Below are 17,052 nucleotides of genomic sequence, written 5' to 3'. Positions count from 1 at the left end.
ACGATCACTCCATTCATTTGTTCATCATCACATTTGTGAATTTCAGCCTCTCTAGAAGAGCTTGACTTACCCTATTGCACTTCACTACATGAGGTATCTTATGTGGATTTTTGCTATTGGAAACTAGTTTTTGTGTTGGCTACATCTTTTTAGGATTGAAAGAAGGCATGTTCTTGGAAAATTTGTGAGTATTTACTGCATATTTTTTATGGTTTTACATGTAATGAAATATTGCTAGGGTTTCTACTTGTTCCTTGTCTAAGTAGAATTTTTTATTGGAAATTCTTGGTAAATTATTGCATGTTTAATCTATTTTCATTGAACTCCCTAGAGGACCTCTTAGTGAGCATTGTTCAAGTCAATTTCTTCCGTCATAAAAAGATAGCTAGGGTTTGGCATGGAAAATTAGGGTTTTCTCCTTACATCCATGAATTTGATATCTCTATAGTTTAAATCCCTAAGACTCCATCAACCAAGTAGGGAAAAGGCACCGGGATCCCATTGATTGTCAAAACTCTTGAAAAATTTTACCCTTTTTCTCTCTTACTTTTTCAGCCCTTCAAAGCAAGTCCCTAGGCACGGGCAAGAGCTAAATTCAACTAGGAGTTGACCTATTAAAGCATTGGAGCTGATTTGGCATATTTTCACCTTGATTGACCTTACCAACTCAAAATATATCATTTTCTTGGTGAAAATTTGCCTTATTAGGGCTGATGTCATCAGCCCTAGGCAATTTAGGACTTTATGTAACCCTAGTTCTACGCAAGCCTTCAACTTAGGGCTTGTTGAAGGTTTACCACTCCCTATTGTTGATCACACCGTTGAAGTAAACATTTTCCTTATGCTTGTATACCTAGATGCTCCCTTATTGAATCATATTTTGAAACCCTAAGCCTCAAGTGCTCTTTTCGAGGCTTATATTATGGTACATGGTTCCTTGACATAAACAATAATGCCCTAATTGAAATAAGCACCTCGATTAAACCTTTCACTTATATCACCTTCGACCTATTGACTTAGAATACCTTTTAGGTGATATATACCAGGAAGCCTCCCATGTGGTGAAATTCCACAATAGAGCAGAAGGTGGAGTGCCAAGATGACAGTGGCAGCCACCTCATTGCTGTGTCTTAGTCGGGCTCTTGCCTTGTAAGGCCTCTCACAAGGCTTACCAGATTTTGAGGCAACAATGCCTTCAACATAATTCATTGGATAGAGAAAATAAATACCTACAAAAACATAGTGAAGAATGTGAATTTTACAACACAGCAACCCAGAAGGAAAAGCATATAAAATAGGAAGTCACTTTACATAACTCAGGTTATCTACTATTCATTTATTCACTCCAAAACAAACAAAAACTATACAAGTTGAAAATATAATGTTACCTCTATCACTGCAAAATCTACTTCTTCTTGAGCAAAGTACTTAAAAGCCAATGCTGTCAAAACCTGTTGAATAAAAAGACATACAAGACTTCTTATAACGTATTCACAAGATTATGTCAAACAAAAATACCTCTAAGGTACATAAAAAGCCGAAAACATAGGAACACATGGAAAACATCCTTGCAAACGTAAATTTCAAGACAAATCTGGTATTTCAATGGAAAAATCCTTAAAATCAGACTGTTGACAATCTACTACAGAAAGTTATGTTTTAAGAATGTTCCTTAAAGTTAAAGAGCCCAAAAATCTATACAATAATTTATTATAATAAGAAATGTTAAACACCTATAGCACAAAGTAATAGGTTTATAAGACAGCATCTATTAGCATTAAGAAAAGTAAGTTTACAAACTCAGGAAGAGTCTTTACAAAACAGTGAAAAACACTTGGTGAAATGGCCTTTTTATTTGAAAATATAATGTCAAGAGTCCAATTTAAGGAATTGTTTCCAGAATCTTTGCATTAGCATTGGTAAATTGTTCCTAAACGGTAATAGACAATTGCATTGGAACGTTAATCTAAATTCTCTATCATCCAAATGTTTTTATCTGTCAGGGAATCAAAGCATCTGGCTTCAAACTTTGATTGCCAAGCGAGATTGCTAGCCCCTACATGACGACAGTAAAGTTGGAGCCATTTGCGTGGTGGAACCTTGTCATTCATCAGTTCTGCATCAAGGGCAAGACCCTTTGTCTAGCTGCTGGGGATGATTGTCATAGCTACAGGAAGAGTTTGGGAATTCAGTATAGTCTAGACTCTAGATTCCAAATGATCCTATTGGTTGCATAAGTGTTGGAAATGATGTTAATTTTCCAAAACCAGATCTGACTTAATATTCTCAGTAATTTATTTTATGCCCCGAAAATATATAATCACCAGTAAATTATTTTTCTGATGAACTGCTGAATAAAAAATACACCAGTATTTAACTTAAATAATTTGCAGTGGAAATTTAAGATAGAAAATCAGTCACAACACAGAAAAATATTTCAATTCTCCTTCATTTTTCTATTACTCAGGGAAATGAGGGCTCCCTTAACTAAGCATATGACTTCAGAAAATACACAGATAATATAGCTCAATAGTATCTCAAATTGCAACCCCCTGGAAATTTTGGCCTCTGGAAACATTGGCTTCTCCATCTGTAAATCAGCCTCCTCATCATCACCCTACATGGCCCCTTGCACATGTTGATTTGGGGTAGCATCGGATGTGCTCTAGCCACAAAAAATTGGTGGAGAGGCTAAAGCACATGAGATCTCCAATACCCAGAAATGGTTTGGGCAGATTCTAAACAGTTTGGGAGATATTAAAATAATTAATATTTTTAATAGTCCTTAAATCTAAACCTAGGGAAAATAAAATATTAATGTGAACTAATATAAAACTGTGTTAGAAGGGTCCAAAAGTCATGGATCAAGCCAGCGTTAATCTTAGTAGTTGATTAGGGACTTAATCTCAGTTGTTGATGTGTCATCGAGAAAACTATAAGAGGAGGCTTGAGGGTCACTTGGAGGACATACTGAGGGAGACCAGTCAGTTCAATTTCTGGAGCGGGGTTCACTGAGAAATTCGAACTAGTGGTCTGGTGAGTAGTCAGGAGGCAGCGAGTATGGAACAGAGAGAAGGGATCAGCCATTGGAGACTAGCGCTAAGGCAGGAGAGGCAGACACAGGGCATTTCAGGCAGACGCAAAGGCAACAGGACTCTGCACAGTCACTAGAGGGCCTGCATGGGTGACGCAGAGAAGCCCAAGGTTGACGCAGAGTGTCTGGGAGCGACGCAGAGGTCAGCCAGACTGACACTGGGACTAGGAGAAGTGCTGGAGAAAAAAAATTTCTCTGTGGGTAAGCCAGCGTGGCACCCTGTTGTACTGAAGAATTGTTGAATAATAAAATCCTCCCTTGCTGCACCAGTTTTCCCACATTGGGTTTTTCCGGGGACTATTGTCCAAAATATCTGTGTCAATGTGTTGATTCTTGTACATGTGTTTGTTTCTGTATTATAGTGTGATATCTGCTGCAGAATTTATTTTAATGTTTATTTAAGGAATTTCATAAATAACTTATTGAAGAATAAGTAGGAAAAGTAAATCAGATGTTGCAGTGTTAGAATTTTCACATGGTATCAGACGAAGTAATCAAAGACAGGAAGGGAAAATCAGTGATGGGTCGAAACCACGATGCAAAGGCATCCACGTCAAGGGACTCGCACAGATTTTCAGAAGATTGCACAAGAGAAAGAGACTTCGATTTATCTATGTTGGCTTCCAGGCTGGAAGAAGAAGTGGCTTGTATAACTAGTTCTACATCATCAGAAGTGTGGTTACTGGTATATACACAGTGGAGCCTCGTGGTATATGACGGGAATCAGGAAATGTTTCTCAGAATATCGAGAAGAGAAGATGAACTTTCAGATCACCATGGAGGACAAGGCAAAGTGCACTCCAGTAGGGAAGGGTACTATAGTTTTTCAAACAGAATCGAAAGAACAGTTCCGTGCTACAAATGTGTTGCATGTACCAATATTGGGGATGAACTTACTTTTTGTGTCGCAACTTCAAGGCAAGGGCTATGACGTCCACTTCATCAAAGAGAAGTTATACGTCAAACACCCAAGCTGGAAAAAGAAAGTGCATATCGGGATCAAAAGTAACAGGTTGTATAGATTATAACTAGAATCACCAATGGCACTAATAGGCAGTCATGGAGATAAGGACTTGAATGAACTATGGCACAGAAGAAAGGGTCATTTGCACCATGGAGCTCTGAGAATTCTCAGGAGCACTGTAACAGGAGTTTCGCATCTGAGCACGGAACGAGATGATGTATGTAGAGGATGTGCTCTAGGAAAGTATGCCAAGGCAGCATTTCCTAGGAGCAAACACAGGGCAAAGAGTGTACTAGGATTAATACACTCAGATATCTGCGGACCTATGTCCGTCAAAGCACTCAGTGGTGCCGAGTATTTCCTTACATTCATTGATGACCACTCAAGGAAAACTTGGATTTATTTTTTGACAACCAAGGACAAGGTTTTCTGTCGATTCAAAGAGTCCAAGGCTCTAGTGGAGAATCTAACTGGGAAGAAAATATAAGTTTTGTACTCAAATAATGGTGGAGAGCGTGTCAATAAGGACTTCACTGATTTTTGTGCTAAGGAGGGCATCAAAAGAGAGTGGACAGCTCCCTACAATCCGGAGCAGAATGGAGTAGCAAAAAGAAAGAACAGGACTATTGTAGAAGCAGCTAGGGCCATGATGTATTATCAGGATACGCCAAAATTCCTATGGGCGGAAGCATGCAACACAGCAGTCTATCTTCTAAATAGGACTCCTCATCGAGCGTTGGGCAAGATTACTCCAGAGAAAGTTTTCACAGGGAAGACACCTGAAATCAGTCATTTCAGGATATTTGGGAGTTTAGCAGATTGCCACATATCAGAGGAAAAGAGGAAGAAGCTGGATCAAACTACGGAAAAGGGATATCTGGTGGGATATAGCGAGAACGCTAAGGCATCCAAAATCTACCTTCCAGGGAGCAGGAAGGTAGTAATTCGACGAGATGTAAAGTTCATGGAGGAATGGGCTTTTAGAAAATCTCGTGAAATGCCTTCCGAGGAGCAATAAAAGAGGAGCCGCTGGTTAAGCCTCTTCAACCAACGGAAGTAAAAAATTCTTCCTCAAGTCAGGAAGATTCTCAGGACAAGTTGGAGGAGCTAACAGAAGCATCGACTGGCAGAGGAAGAACTACCAGGGAACTTCGTCAGATTCTATGAGATGCAGAGGACTTCATCGGTACGCCAAGAAACAATAAGAGGGAGCGAAAATAGCCAGATAGATATCAAGCATTAGTAGCTCAGGATGGGGAGCCTACCAGTTTCAAGGAGACAACTCAACATCAGGTTTGGCTAGATGCGATGGTAGAGGAGTACAACTTCATAATGGTGAACGATGTTTGGGAGGTAGTGCCAAGGCCTCACGACAGATCAGTGGTAGGTTTGATATGGATCTACAAGATCAAATACGTTGTAGATGGCAATGTTGAGAAATACATGGCCAGGTTTGTGGCTAAGGGGTCTGCTCATAAGGAAGGAATTGACTACGAGGAGACCTTCGCCCCAATAGCCAGGTATACGTCTATTAGGACTGTCATATCTCTTGCAGCTCAGATGGGATGGGAGATTCATCAGATGGATGTCAAAACGAATTTTCTGAACGGGGTAATGGAAGAAGAGGTATACATTGAACTACCAGAGGGCTTGGAGATACATGAGAAGAAGTCTCATGTATGCAAGTTGAAGAAAGCCTTGTATGGGCTAAAACAGGCACCTAGAGAATGGTATGGTCGAATCGATGGCTACATGCAGAAGATGGGATTTGTCAAGAGTGATGCAGATCCAAATATCTACTATCTGGTTATAGAGAATGAGCCGCTAATCTTAGTATTGTATGTGGATGAGATCTTTTTGACAAGATCATCCAGGCTTATCAGGGAATGCAAGAAGAATCTAGCCACAGAATTTGATATGAAGGATTTGGGATGAATGCATTATTTCCTAGGGTTGGAAGTTTGGCAACAAAAGGGATAAATCTTCCTTGGGCAAGGGAGATATGCTACAGTAATCCTGAAGAGATTCAGGATGGAGGACTGTCGACCCATGGTTGCTCCAATGATCACCAACTGGAAGAAGATTGATGCATCAGAAGACAAGGATACCAATCCCACCTTATACAGGCAGTTAATAAGGTCCCTAATGTATCTGGTCAATACTAGGCCAAACATTTGCTATGCTCTCAACACCCTCAGTCAGGTCATGGTGGAACTGAAGAGGGCACACTGGGCAGCAGCCAAACATGTTCTCAGGTATTTACAAGGAATAGTCAATTATGGACTCTTGTACACCAAGAGTAAGGATATCTGTTAATTTTAGGTATGTTCTATGCTTAGAGCAATTTATTTCAATTTTCACAGTTAGCTCAATATCTTTTCCAGATTAACAATCACATCAGCATTAAAGTAAACTACAGATAGAACATAAACATAAATCGCAGAAGACAAGCCAAGACAAGAGGACACAAGATGTGGCACTAGCCAGGGACAAACCCCAATGTGGGGAAACCCTTGATCAATTCTTCTTCTATGTTCTTTAATATTTCAGCAGAGAGAGAGAGAGAGTGCATTTACAACAGAAGTCAACACTTGGACTTTTTAGATAAGAGAATAGATCATCTCTACATGAGATCAGTTGAACACATGCTGCTTCAACTGATTCTCCAAGGTGACTCCACCTATCATTGTGTTGCATCTCGTCCATGTGTTGTAGCTCACCGTGTTGCGCCAAGTTGCACCCATCATCACAATCCGAGACCTCATGCAGCTGTTGTACCAGTGTTTATCATTGTTGTACATAGTGCCACTGTTGCACCATGCTTACTGCTGTCCCAATGTACTTGTTGCACTGTACTTGTTGTTGTCCATGCTTTACCATGCTGCTGTTGTCCATGATTCTACATGCTTGCAGCTGACCCATGTATAAGCTTGCTGATCTCATGAGGGTACCTGAGGCAGACCTAAACTTCCTTCATAATCACTAAACAGCCCAAAAGAGCAACTCTAAGAGACCCTTGCTATGATGCTATGGCCTATGGCCTAGCACATTGTAACTCTGAAGTAAATGTCCTCAAAGTAGTTACATAAACATCATCAATGCAACAACATTAAGGAGCAGACTTCAACTCTTTCCTTCATCGTATAACTGTGGCTTATCAAACAGTCCTTAAGGCATACGATAAACAACTTATTTTATCACAGCAAACATGTTGTCCTTACAGGCTTATTCATGTAGTGATAAGACCCTTTCTTGTTGTGGTTAAGAGTCTCTCCTTGACTGTGTCTAAGGGTTCTCTTTTACTGAAGTTTAAGGCCTCCCTTTTAACTGCGTGTAAGGTCTCTTGACTGCGGATTAAGGGCTAGATAAACAACAGCTAGGGAAGCAGATAAGGAAGCGTATTTAGGCCTTCTGTAGCTGCGGATTAGGGCCTCAATTTAGGGCCTATATTAGCCATGTATCGAACCTCCTCTTAGCTGCGTATTAGGGCCCAATTGCTACGGAATAGGATCATTGTTTAGCTATGATTAAGGGCTCAACATATTGTGGATTAGGGCACCTTAGGACAGCATATAAGGGCCTCTTTAATAGTGAATGAGGGCCACCCTTAACTGTGGATAGATATCCCTCCTTGACTGCGTTGAGCCTTCTCTTTTCACTGTGCCTTGATCTCGTATAGAACAACAGTTAGGGCATCTCCCTTTAGGTCAGCGTTTGGACCTCTTCTCTCCTCCATGACAGCGTTAAGGTCTTTTTCGGATTGTGGATGAGGGCATGGCATATTCCCTTTGACTGTGTCTAGATGTTCCTCCTTTAACTGCGGCTAGTCTGCTGCTAGGGCATCCTCCTTATTGCGGCTAGGGCATCATGAGACTTAGGCCAGCGTATACTCTTAGTATCTCTCCTCCACCAAAACCCAAAGACATGTGGAGAGGAAGAGATCACAAGAAGAGTGTGTCTAAATGACTTGAAGACCTCCTCCTTTTATAGTAAAACGTTGAGCACAAGTGGGGTATATTTGGTTGCTGGCCAACCTTGATGAATTGTCCCATAACACAAATAAATTCATATCGCCATGAAGACTTATCAGAATCGGATGATCTTTAGATCAATCCTACACCTCTCGATGAGAGGGATCCAAGAAAAATATCAGCTTCCATTAATAAGATGACCCACATGGAGTTTGGCCCTAGTTGCCAATTTTAACACTCCCTCTCAACTAGGGAGAACTCCATCCGTTGATCCATATTTCTGACTGTACTATCTCTGCCATCAGTGCCCTGCACCGCTCTGCTCTGCTGAGCTCTGCTTTGCTTTGCTCTGCTCTATTGAACCATGAAGAAGAAGAATTGATCGAGAATGTCTGATACCATTCTCTACTGACCCGAAGTCAGTTTCATCTGAAAAGAGTGTGTCACATCACTCTTACTGACCCGAAGTCAGTTTTATTGATCCCAGATCAATATCACAAGAGAGTGTCTCAAGCCACTCATACTGATCCCAAATCAGTTTCATTGATCCCAGATCAATGGAGGTCATCCTAGCATAGGGAGTACGGTAGATACAATGATGCATCCATCGATAGTACTACTATGGTCCCTATCCTCATTTCCTTGCTCATTGATCAGATGAGAGGTACTTCCCATGAGTCCCAGACTGCATGGGTAGGATGCCTCGACAGGAGAATTAATCATCCTATCCATTGTTTTAAAAACCGGCCGTTTCGAAACCGAAACCACCGAGTTGAACCGAGTTGATGCCTGGAGGAGTGACCCGGCCAAGGAAACGGTCCGGTTGACCGAGTCACACATGACTCGGCCGAGTCATCGAGTCACAAAGGAACGGCCAGGCACGCGTAAACCACATAAAAATAATCATTTTTTTGGTATTTTTGAATTGTTTAATGAAGTTTATGGATCCCAAACTGTTATAATAATATGCTAAATGTTTTTGAGGTCCATTTCCCCCTCCCAAACCCTATTTAAGACACCCAAATGCTCTCATTCACTCACAGCAGTCTTATGCATTTGAGTGAGAGTCTTCTTTGAGAATTAGTGAGCAGTTCTTGAGCTTTGTTTTGGAGCAGCAGTGAGGAGTCTTGGAGGAGCATTGTAGCTGGAGTGAGGAGCTTCTTGGGCAGCCATTTGGAGCAGCATTGAGGAGCTGATTCTTGGAGCAAGCTTGAGGAGGCAGTTTGTGCCTGGAGGTATTTTTTTCCACCTCTATAAATCTGTTTTTGCTTAGTAAATTTTAGGTGCATAACAAGAAAGCTTAGAGAGTGTTTTTTGTCAAATAAATGAACATTGAATCAATGTTTTTTTTTTTTTTTCATTTTCAGATTGTTTTCCTAGTCAAAAAATGGCACCTAGAGCAAGAGATCCTGCTTGGGCATATGTTGAAATGGTTGATAGTCAAATGCATTGCAAATTTTGCCATAGGAAAATTAAGGAATGTCCTGGGGGCATTAATAGGCTGAAACAACACTTGGCAGGGATTAGAGGCCAAATTACCCCATGTACCTCACCAGAAATTGGGGAGATTAGAAAGAATTTATTGGCCAGCTTTGAGAAATTTAAAGAAGATAAGGCTAGGCAAAAAGAGATACAGGCTGAAATTGGGAGGAAGAGGGAGATACAAAAAATGATGGCTACCAACCCCCACTATGATTTTGAGGGTTCTTCCTCTATCCCTCAAACTGAGGCATCCAACCCTTTCCGTTATGTTCCTCCCTCTTTTGGTTCTGTTCAAGATAAGGGAAAGGGTAGAATGAATTTGAAAAAGGGTGATGTGACTATCAAAAGTTATTTCACTCCCTCCTCTCCATCAGATGCACATGGTCCTGAAGTTAGTAAAGGTCAAATTCAGCCCAATTTAGATGACCATTGGAAGAAAGAATTGAGGGAGACTGCTTGTGAGTACATAGCTAGATGGTGGTATGATGCTGATATCCCCTTTAATGCTGTTCGTTCACCATATTATGAGCCTATGTTTGATGCCATACATGCTGCTGGAAAAGGCTTCAAAGGCCCTACTATGCATGAGCTAAGGGGGTTCCGTTTGCAGAAAGAAATTCAATCCATTAATGAGTATTTGCAAGAGTTCAGGGACTCATGGGCAAGAACAGGGTGTACCATCATGTCAGATGGATGGACTGATCAAAGAAACCGTACCATCATAAACTTTCTTGCCTTCTGCCCACAGGGAACCATGTTTTTAAAATCAGTTGATGCATCTGATAAGGTAAAAGATGGCCACTTGTTGTTTCAGCTATTGGATTAGGTTGTTCAGGAGGTGGGGGTGGCTAATGTTGTTCAAATCATCACAGATAATGCCTCTAACTATGTTCTTGCTGGTAAACTGTTAGAGGAAAAACACAAGACCATCTTTTGGACCCCATGCGCTGCACATTGCATACACCTCATGCTTGAGGATATTGGAAAATTAGATTGGGTCAAAAACACTGTAGATCATGCCAAAAGCATAACAAAATTTATCTACAATCATACACTGGTTTTGAGTCTCATGAGGAAACACACTGGAGGCAAGGATATTATTAGGCCTGTCATCACTAGATTTGCTACACATTTTTTGACATTGCAATCTATGCTTTCCCAACATAGAAACTTGCAAAAGATGTTTTCCAGTGATGAATGGAATCAAAGCAATTGGTCTAAGAAACCAGAAGGCAAAGAATTGAAAAGGAAAGTCCATGAAGAAACTTTTTGGAGAAAGGCAGCAGAGATTGTGAAGCTTGCTGAGCCACTAGTTAAGGTGTTGCAGTTGGTGGATGGGGAAAGGTTGGCTATGGGCTTCATTTATGAGGCTATGGATCAAGCAAAGGAGCAAATAAAGACAGCATACAAGGATAGAGTGGCAAAGTATGGGCCCATTTGGGCAATCATTGATGAAAAATGGAACAATCAACTCCATCGCCCTATACATGCAGCTGGGTATTTTTTGAACCCACGGTATCATTATAAAGCTAAGGAGTCAGGAGCTTTGAGGGGGGAGGTCAGAGATGGACTGGTTGATTGCATTGAACGCATGATCCCATCGGAGTCTGATCAGCTGGAGATACATCGACAAGTCACATCCTTCAGCAATGCATCAGGTACCTTTGGGAAGAACCTAGCAAAGATTGCAAGAGAAGCAGATGAGCCAGGTAAACAAAAATTTCAATTTTCAATTTCTTAATGGTTTTACTTTTTTTATTAAAGTTTGTTAAATCATTTATAATTTGAAAGTTAGATATAATTTGTAATTTTGTTGAGCTTCAGCCTTCATCTAACTCATAATTCATTACACTCCTATGTTTTTTGCAGCACAATGGTGGGAGGCCTTTGGTGGCCAGTGCCCTGAATTGCAAAGGTTTGCAATTCGTATTTTGAGTCAAACTTGCAGTGCATCTGGGTGTGAGCGCAATTGGTCTGTCTTTGAGAGGATTCACACAAAGAAAAGAAACCGTTTGGATCAAAAACGGTTGAATGATCTAGTTTATGTCCAATACAACCTTCGGCTCAGACGAAACCAATTGCTGAACAAAAGACCTGATTCAGATCCCATTGTGTTGGAAGACATTGATCCAACATCAGATTGGGTAGTGGAGAGTCGTCCACCAGAGTTTGATCCTGATGAGGATCTCAATGTAGATATAGATATGGAGACATCAGTTGAACTTGAACATGTTGTTCAACTTCAGCCTGTTCAGTTGAATGCAGATCCCAATCCACCAGCCTCAGTCTCACAGCCAGCAAGCACTCCAGTTGTAGGTGCTTCCTCTGCTCAGCCACGACAGAAGCGCAGCCGCATATCTACTCTATCTCAGCTTGCATCTGCTGCACAGCCTGCTAGTGATACTGGTACCACTTCTACAGTTGCAGTTGGAGACGATGATGATGAGGACGAGCCATGGGGCCCCTTGTCTGACTCTGATGATGATGATCCAGAGATTGGTCGAGATGATCTTGGCTCCTCTGGCAGTAGCTACTATCCAGGGCCCAGTAGTACTAGTATTGCAGTCTGGTCACCATCACAGTTTACTTTTGTTGTAGAGGCCATTTCTAGCCTCCTTGGTTATTTGTATTTTGTTTTGAGTCTTTGATCATGTATGACAGTTGACTATGTATTGCCATTGGGTACCATTTTGATATAGTGGATTGGTTCATGAGCCTACTTTGATCATATGTTGTCTTCCATCTATATTATAATGCTGTGTGTTTGGAAACATGAATGAAAATCTTTAAAATTATGTTTAAAATATTTAAAATTATGTTTTTTAATAAAAAAAATAAATATTTAATGTATTTTTTACAATGACCGAGTCATTGAAATCGAGCCGGCCGAGTCATTACCGTTTCGGAGTCGGAGTCGGAGTCGATCCTCGGCCGAGTCGGAGTCGGAGTCGGAGTTTTAAAACATTGATCCTATCCACAGGAGAACGAATCATCCTGTCCAGTGGATGCCACGGAGAACTAATCATCCTGGCCTACAGGAGAACTAATCATCCTGTTCCACAGTGGCCACGGAGAACGAATCATCCTATTCCACAGTCGCCACGGAGAATGAATCATTCTGGCCCACAGGAGAACTAATCATCATGTTCCACAGTGGCCACAGGGCGTCACAAGGGAAGGTTGAACCTTTTACCCTGTACATAGTGCACCACCAAGGGATGGTGAGTCTCCCTGTGGTCATATGTCGCTCCAAGAAGTACCCCGCGCCCCCCTGGAGCTCCTAGAGCTCAATACATCATACTCGACCCTCATAAGAGGGTCTCTGAACGACACCAAGTCATTCTCGGAAAGTCAAGAATTTGATCTTTCCTAGGGGCTTTGTCAAAATGTCGGTGACCTCCTCTTACACTTTTCCTGTTGATGAATCAACGGCCGAGATTAAGTCCCTAATCAACGGCTAAGATTAAATTAGACTTGATCTTCGTCACTTAGAAGCTTCTCGCCCATATTTTTATTAATAACCATTAATATTTTTATTTTCCTAAGTTTAGACTTAGGAACCCCATTAAAAATATTAATTATTTTAATAAAACACAATCCGGGTGGAATTTCACCAAACGATTTATGGGTCTTGGAGATGTCATGTGTTCTAGCCCCTCCACAAAATTTCGGAGCTAGAGCGCATCCGATGCTACCCAAAATCAGCATAATTAACTATTTTTAATGGGTGCCTAAGTCTCAACTTAGGAAATTAAAATAATTAAAGGGTATGAAACTTCTTGAAGAAGACGAGGATCAAGCAAAAATGATCTGAGCCGTTGATTAGAATCTACTTTTGGGACATTGGTTCTCAACGAGAAGATTATAAGAGGAGGCTTGATGGGCATTTGGAAAAAATAAATCAGATAGTACAGGAAGAATTTCTTATGGATAGACTTAGAAATTCCAACACACTCCAAGGATCATATTAGCTTGTATCGACAAACATGACTGTTTCGAGATGAGAAGGCATTTGTAGCAGAAAAAGAGATCAAGCAGAAGACATTCGTAGTAGAAAAGAGATCCAGCCCTTTCATCAACAAGCTTTGAGGACAAAGCTTTTTGAAGGGAAAGGCAATGTTATGAACATAAATTATGTAAAAATAGATAATAAATAATAACCATATTAATATAAATATAATAATAAATAATAAATAAATTAACTAATGGTTAGTTAGTTAATAATAAAAAGGCATGTCTTAGAGACATGCCTATTCATGAAAGGTGTTCATCTGTACCGATATGTTGGAGCCTTATTGCTCCTCGCTGCACCATATCTCGAATATAGTGGTACATGATATCGATATGCTTGGAGCGACCATTAAATACGAGATTCTCTAATAAACGGATCCCGCTCTAGTTGTCACACAGGATCACAGTGGTATCCAATGTAAATTCAAACAGCTCACTGAAAAGCTTCTGCAACCAGACTGCCTCACAAGAGGCCATGCTAGCAGCAATGTACTCTGCGTCGGCGGTGCTCAAAGCCGTCAACTTCTGCCTCCTGCTCATCCAGGATATCGAGGCAGATCCCAAAGAGAAACAGCACCCGTAAGTGCTCTTTTGGTCCACCACACTGCCGGCCCAATCAACATCGGTATATCCAAGTAGTCTCACATCTTCGGCAGTGTATCTCAACCCATGAGTGACTGTGCTACGAAGATATCTCAACAGATTCTTGGCACCAATCTAATGTGAGTGGTGAGGCTTAACCATATGTTCACTCAATGTGTTGAATGCAAAGCATATATCCGGATGGGAGTTCACCAAGAACATCAATGCTCCGATGAGTTGACAATACTTGGTAGCATTTCGTAAAACAGGTCCGGTAGCACTACCGCTTAACTTCTTGAAGTCACGTTCCATCGGGGTAGTTACAGGCTTGCAGTTTACCATTCCACATCCGGAATCCAGCTCCCTCTTATTTCTGCAAGTGAGAGGGTCTGCACCTGTCTGAAATAGGTCATCCTCAGAAGGTGTTGGTATGAGACGTCTATCCTCCACAACCTTCAAACAATGGTTTGGATGAACTTCACTCTTAGTGAATCTCAGCTTCATCTGATAGTTATCAATCCTCTCATACTATGGCCGAGGAATTTTGCTTCAAGCCATAGAGGGCTTTTTTCTACCTACATATGTGAGATTCCTGATCATGAATCTCAAACCCCTCGGGTTGTTCCAACCCTGTGAACCTACTACATGAGGGGAATGGTCCCCTTGTAAGATTTTCCTTCGGTACATCTCAGGATGTACCTTCATGCTCATTTTGAATTCAAGAATCCCTGTCACCATCTGACTCACAAACCTCTGGTGCTGTGTCAATGGACATGGTCCCTGGTGGACTTCCTACAACTTGATACAACCCTGAACTCAAAAACATCTTTGAAAATTCTATTTTCAAACACGTACCTTTCCATCAATGAGTGCCACCCTATAACCTTTGACTTCCATTGCCAAAATGGACACCAAGTTCTTCTTACGATCAAGTACATAAAAGAGATTCAATTGAGGGGTAACATTCTCTACACCCTTTCCGAGATAGGTGGCATCGGCTCCCAGTATAATCCCATGATTGTTTCCATCTCTACCAAATTAGAGAGTGCACCCTTCTATCCGATGAAGTGCCTTGAAGCACTTACAATCAATAAGCCAGATTCCCAAAGAATCTGAAGGAGAGGACCAATACAAGATAACGCTCCTTTACATTATCAAAAACAACACTTGATTCTTCATACTTGGGGTTCCTTGCTTTCTTTGAAGAGTAGGCCATTTCCTTGATGACCTGCATTACCCATCATTCCTTTAATCATTGAAGATGTCCCTGGAATGATTGTTATCTTCATCAAGAGATGTGTCTCTATCATTCGGACACTCCTTCGCATAATGGCCGAACTTATTGCAACCAAGGCATCTGTCTTTCCTTCCACCCTTAGATTCAGACTTCCTAATGAAGTGATCTTTAGGTAGGCCATCAGAAAGCTTCCACTGCGCCATTCTGATAATATTCTCTGCTTCGACTTCATCCTCGGTGAATTTGAAGAGGGATGAGGAACCCATCGATCCTTTTGTCCTTTCCCAACTGTCTTCAATGATTGCTCTTTCACTCTTGCTTGGGCATTGTCTTCACCTCAGCTCTGATACCATGTTAATTTTAGGTATGTTCTATGCTTAGAGAAATTTATTTCAATTTTCACAGTTAGCTCAATATCTTTTCCAGATTAGCAATCACATCAGCATTAAAGTAAATTGCAGATAGAACATAAACATAAATCGCAGAAGACAAGCCAAGACAAGAGGACACAAGATCTGGCACTAGCCAAGGACAAACCCCAATGTGGGGAAACCCTTGATCAATTCTTCTTCAATGTTCTTCAAAAGTTCAGCAGAGAGAGAGAGAGATAGTGCATTTACAACAGAAGTCAACACTTTGACTTTTTAGATAAGAGAATAGATCATCTCTACAAGAGATTAGTTGAAGACATGCTGCTTCAACTGATTCTCCAAGGTGACTCCTTCACCTATCATTGTGTTACATCTCGTCCATGTGCTGTAGCTCACCGTATTGCACCATGTTGCACCCATCATCACAATCCGGGACCTCAAGCCATTGTTGTACCAGTGTTTATCATTGTTGTACATAGTGCCACTGTTGCACCATGCTTACTGTTGTCCCAATGTACTTGTTGCACTGTACTTTTTGTTGTCCATGCTTTACCATGCTGCCGCTGTCCATGATTCTACATGCTTGCAACTAACCCATGTATAAGCTTGCTGATCTCATGAGGGTACATGAGGCTTAAGTCACAGGGTTCGGTGAACCTGAAGCTTCAAGTTCGAAATTCGGCGAACCTGTAAAAAAATTTGAAGTTCGTTCAGGTTCGGCGAACCTGAAAGTCGAACCTCAAGCCAAACCTCAAGCCGAATTCGAACCTCATCAAACTCCTCGAACCTCAACGAACTTAATTGAACCTAAACGAACCGAATCGCGACTTAAACGAATTTTTGAGGTTCGATGGTTTTCTGGACGGTTTTCTTGACGGTTTTAGAGGAAAAACCAGGGGCCGCATACCGCTTTTTAGCACTTCTTCCCGCCAAATAATTCTTTATAAACAACCGCTGGCTACCGTTTTGTCATACACTGTCGAGTTGATTGAGGCTGAGCGTTTGTTTGTAGTGAGTTTGCAGACGTTTGGGCACACAGTGTGAGCTCTGTCGAGGCTTGCCGCTTGAGGCTTTGAGCAGTGGCACGACGCTGCACGCAGACCACCGACGCATTGCGGCTTTCTTTTGTCTCTTTGTTTTATTTCTTTTCTATCCTTGTAAAGATTTACGCGAAATGCTATTAACCATTTGTTTTATCCATTTATTTCGTTAGTGTCTCTGCAACAGTCAGGACTCTGCATCTAGCTTAGGTGTGATGATCCAATATATTTACTTACGGAAGTTGGACCCGATCAGTACTAGTAGCTATTCTAGTTGGTAGATTTTAGTATTTGTAAATG

At 41.2% G+C, this 17,052-nt stretch overlaps 1 protein-coding gene across 3 annotated transcripts in view; it reads right to left on the bottom strand.

The window, feature by feature from the left end:
- Positions 1-17,052, bottom strand: part of GLA1 (Folylpolyglutamate synthetase family protein) — a 488,793-nt gene that overhangs the window by 256,408 nt on the left and 215,333 nt on the right. For all 3 annotated transcript variants that reach the window (XM_089436895.1, XM_089436893.1, XM_089436892.1), the window contains exon 4: positions 1,389-1,451. In XM_089436895.1, the coding sequence (XP_089293021.1) occupies positions 1,389-1,451 (63 nt within the window). The remainder of the gene's footprint in view (positions 1-1,388; positions 1,452-17,052) is intronic.

The sequence above is a fragment of the Pinus tabuliformis genome, chromosome 5_2 (assembly GCF_031772625.1).
Source record: "Pinus tabuliformis cultivar Carrire ecotype Pingquan chromosome 5_2, CPIR1, whole genome shotgun sequence".
NCBI classification, from domain to species: Eukaryota; Viridiplantae; Streptophyta; class Pinopsida; order Pinales; family Pinaceae; genus Pinus; species Pinus tabuliformis.
This window is presented reverse-complemented; position numbering and strand designations above follow the sequence as displayed.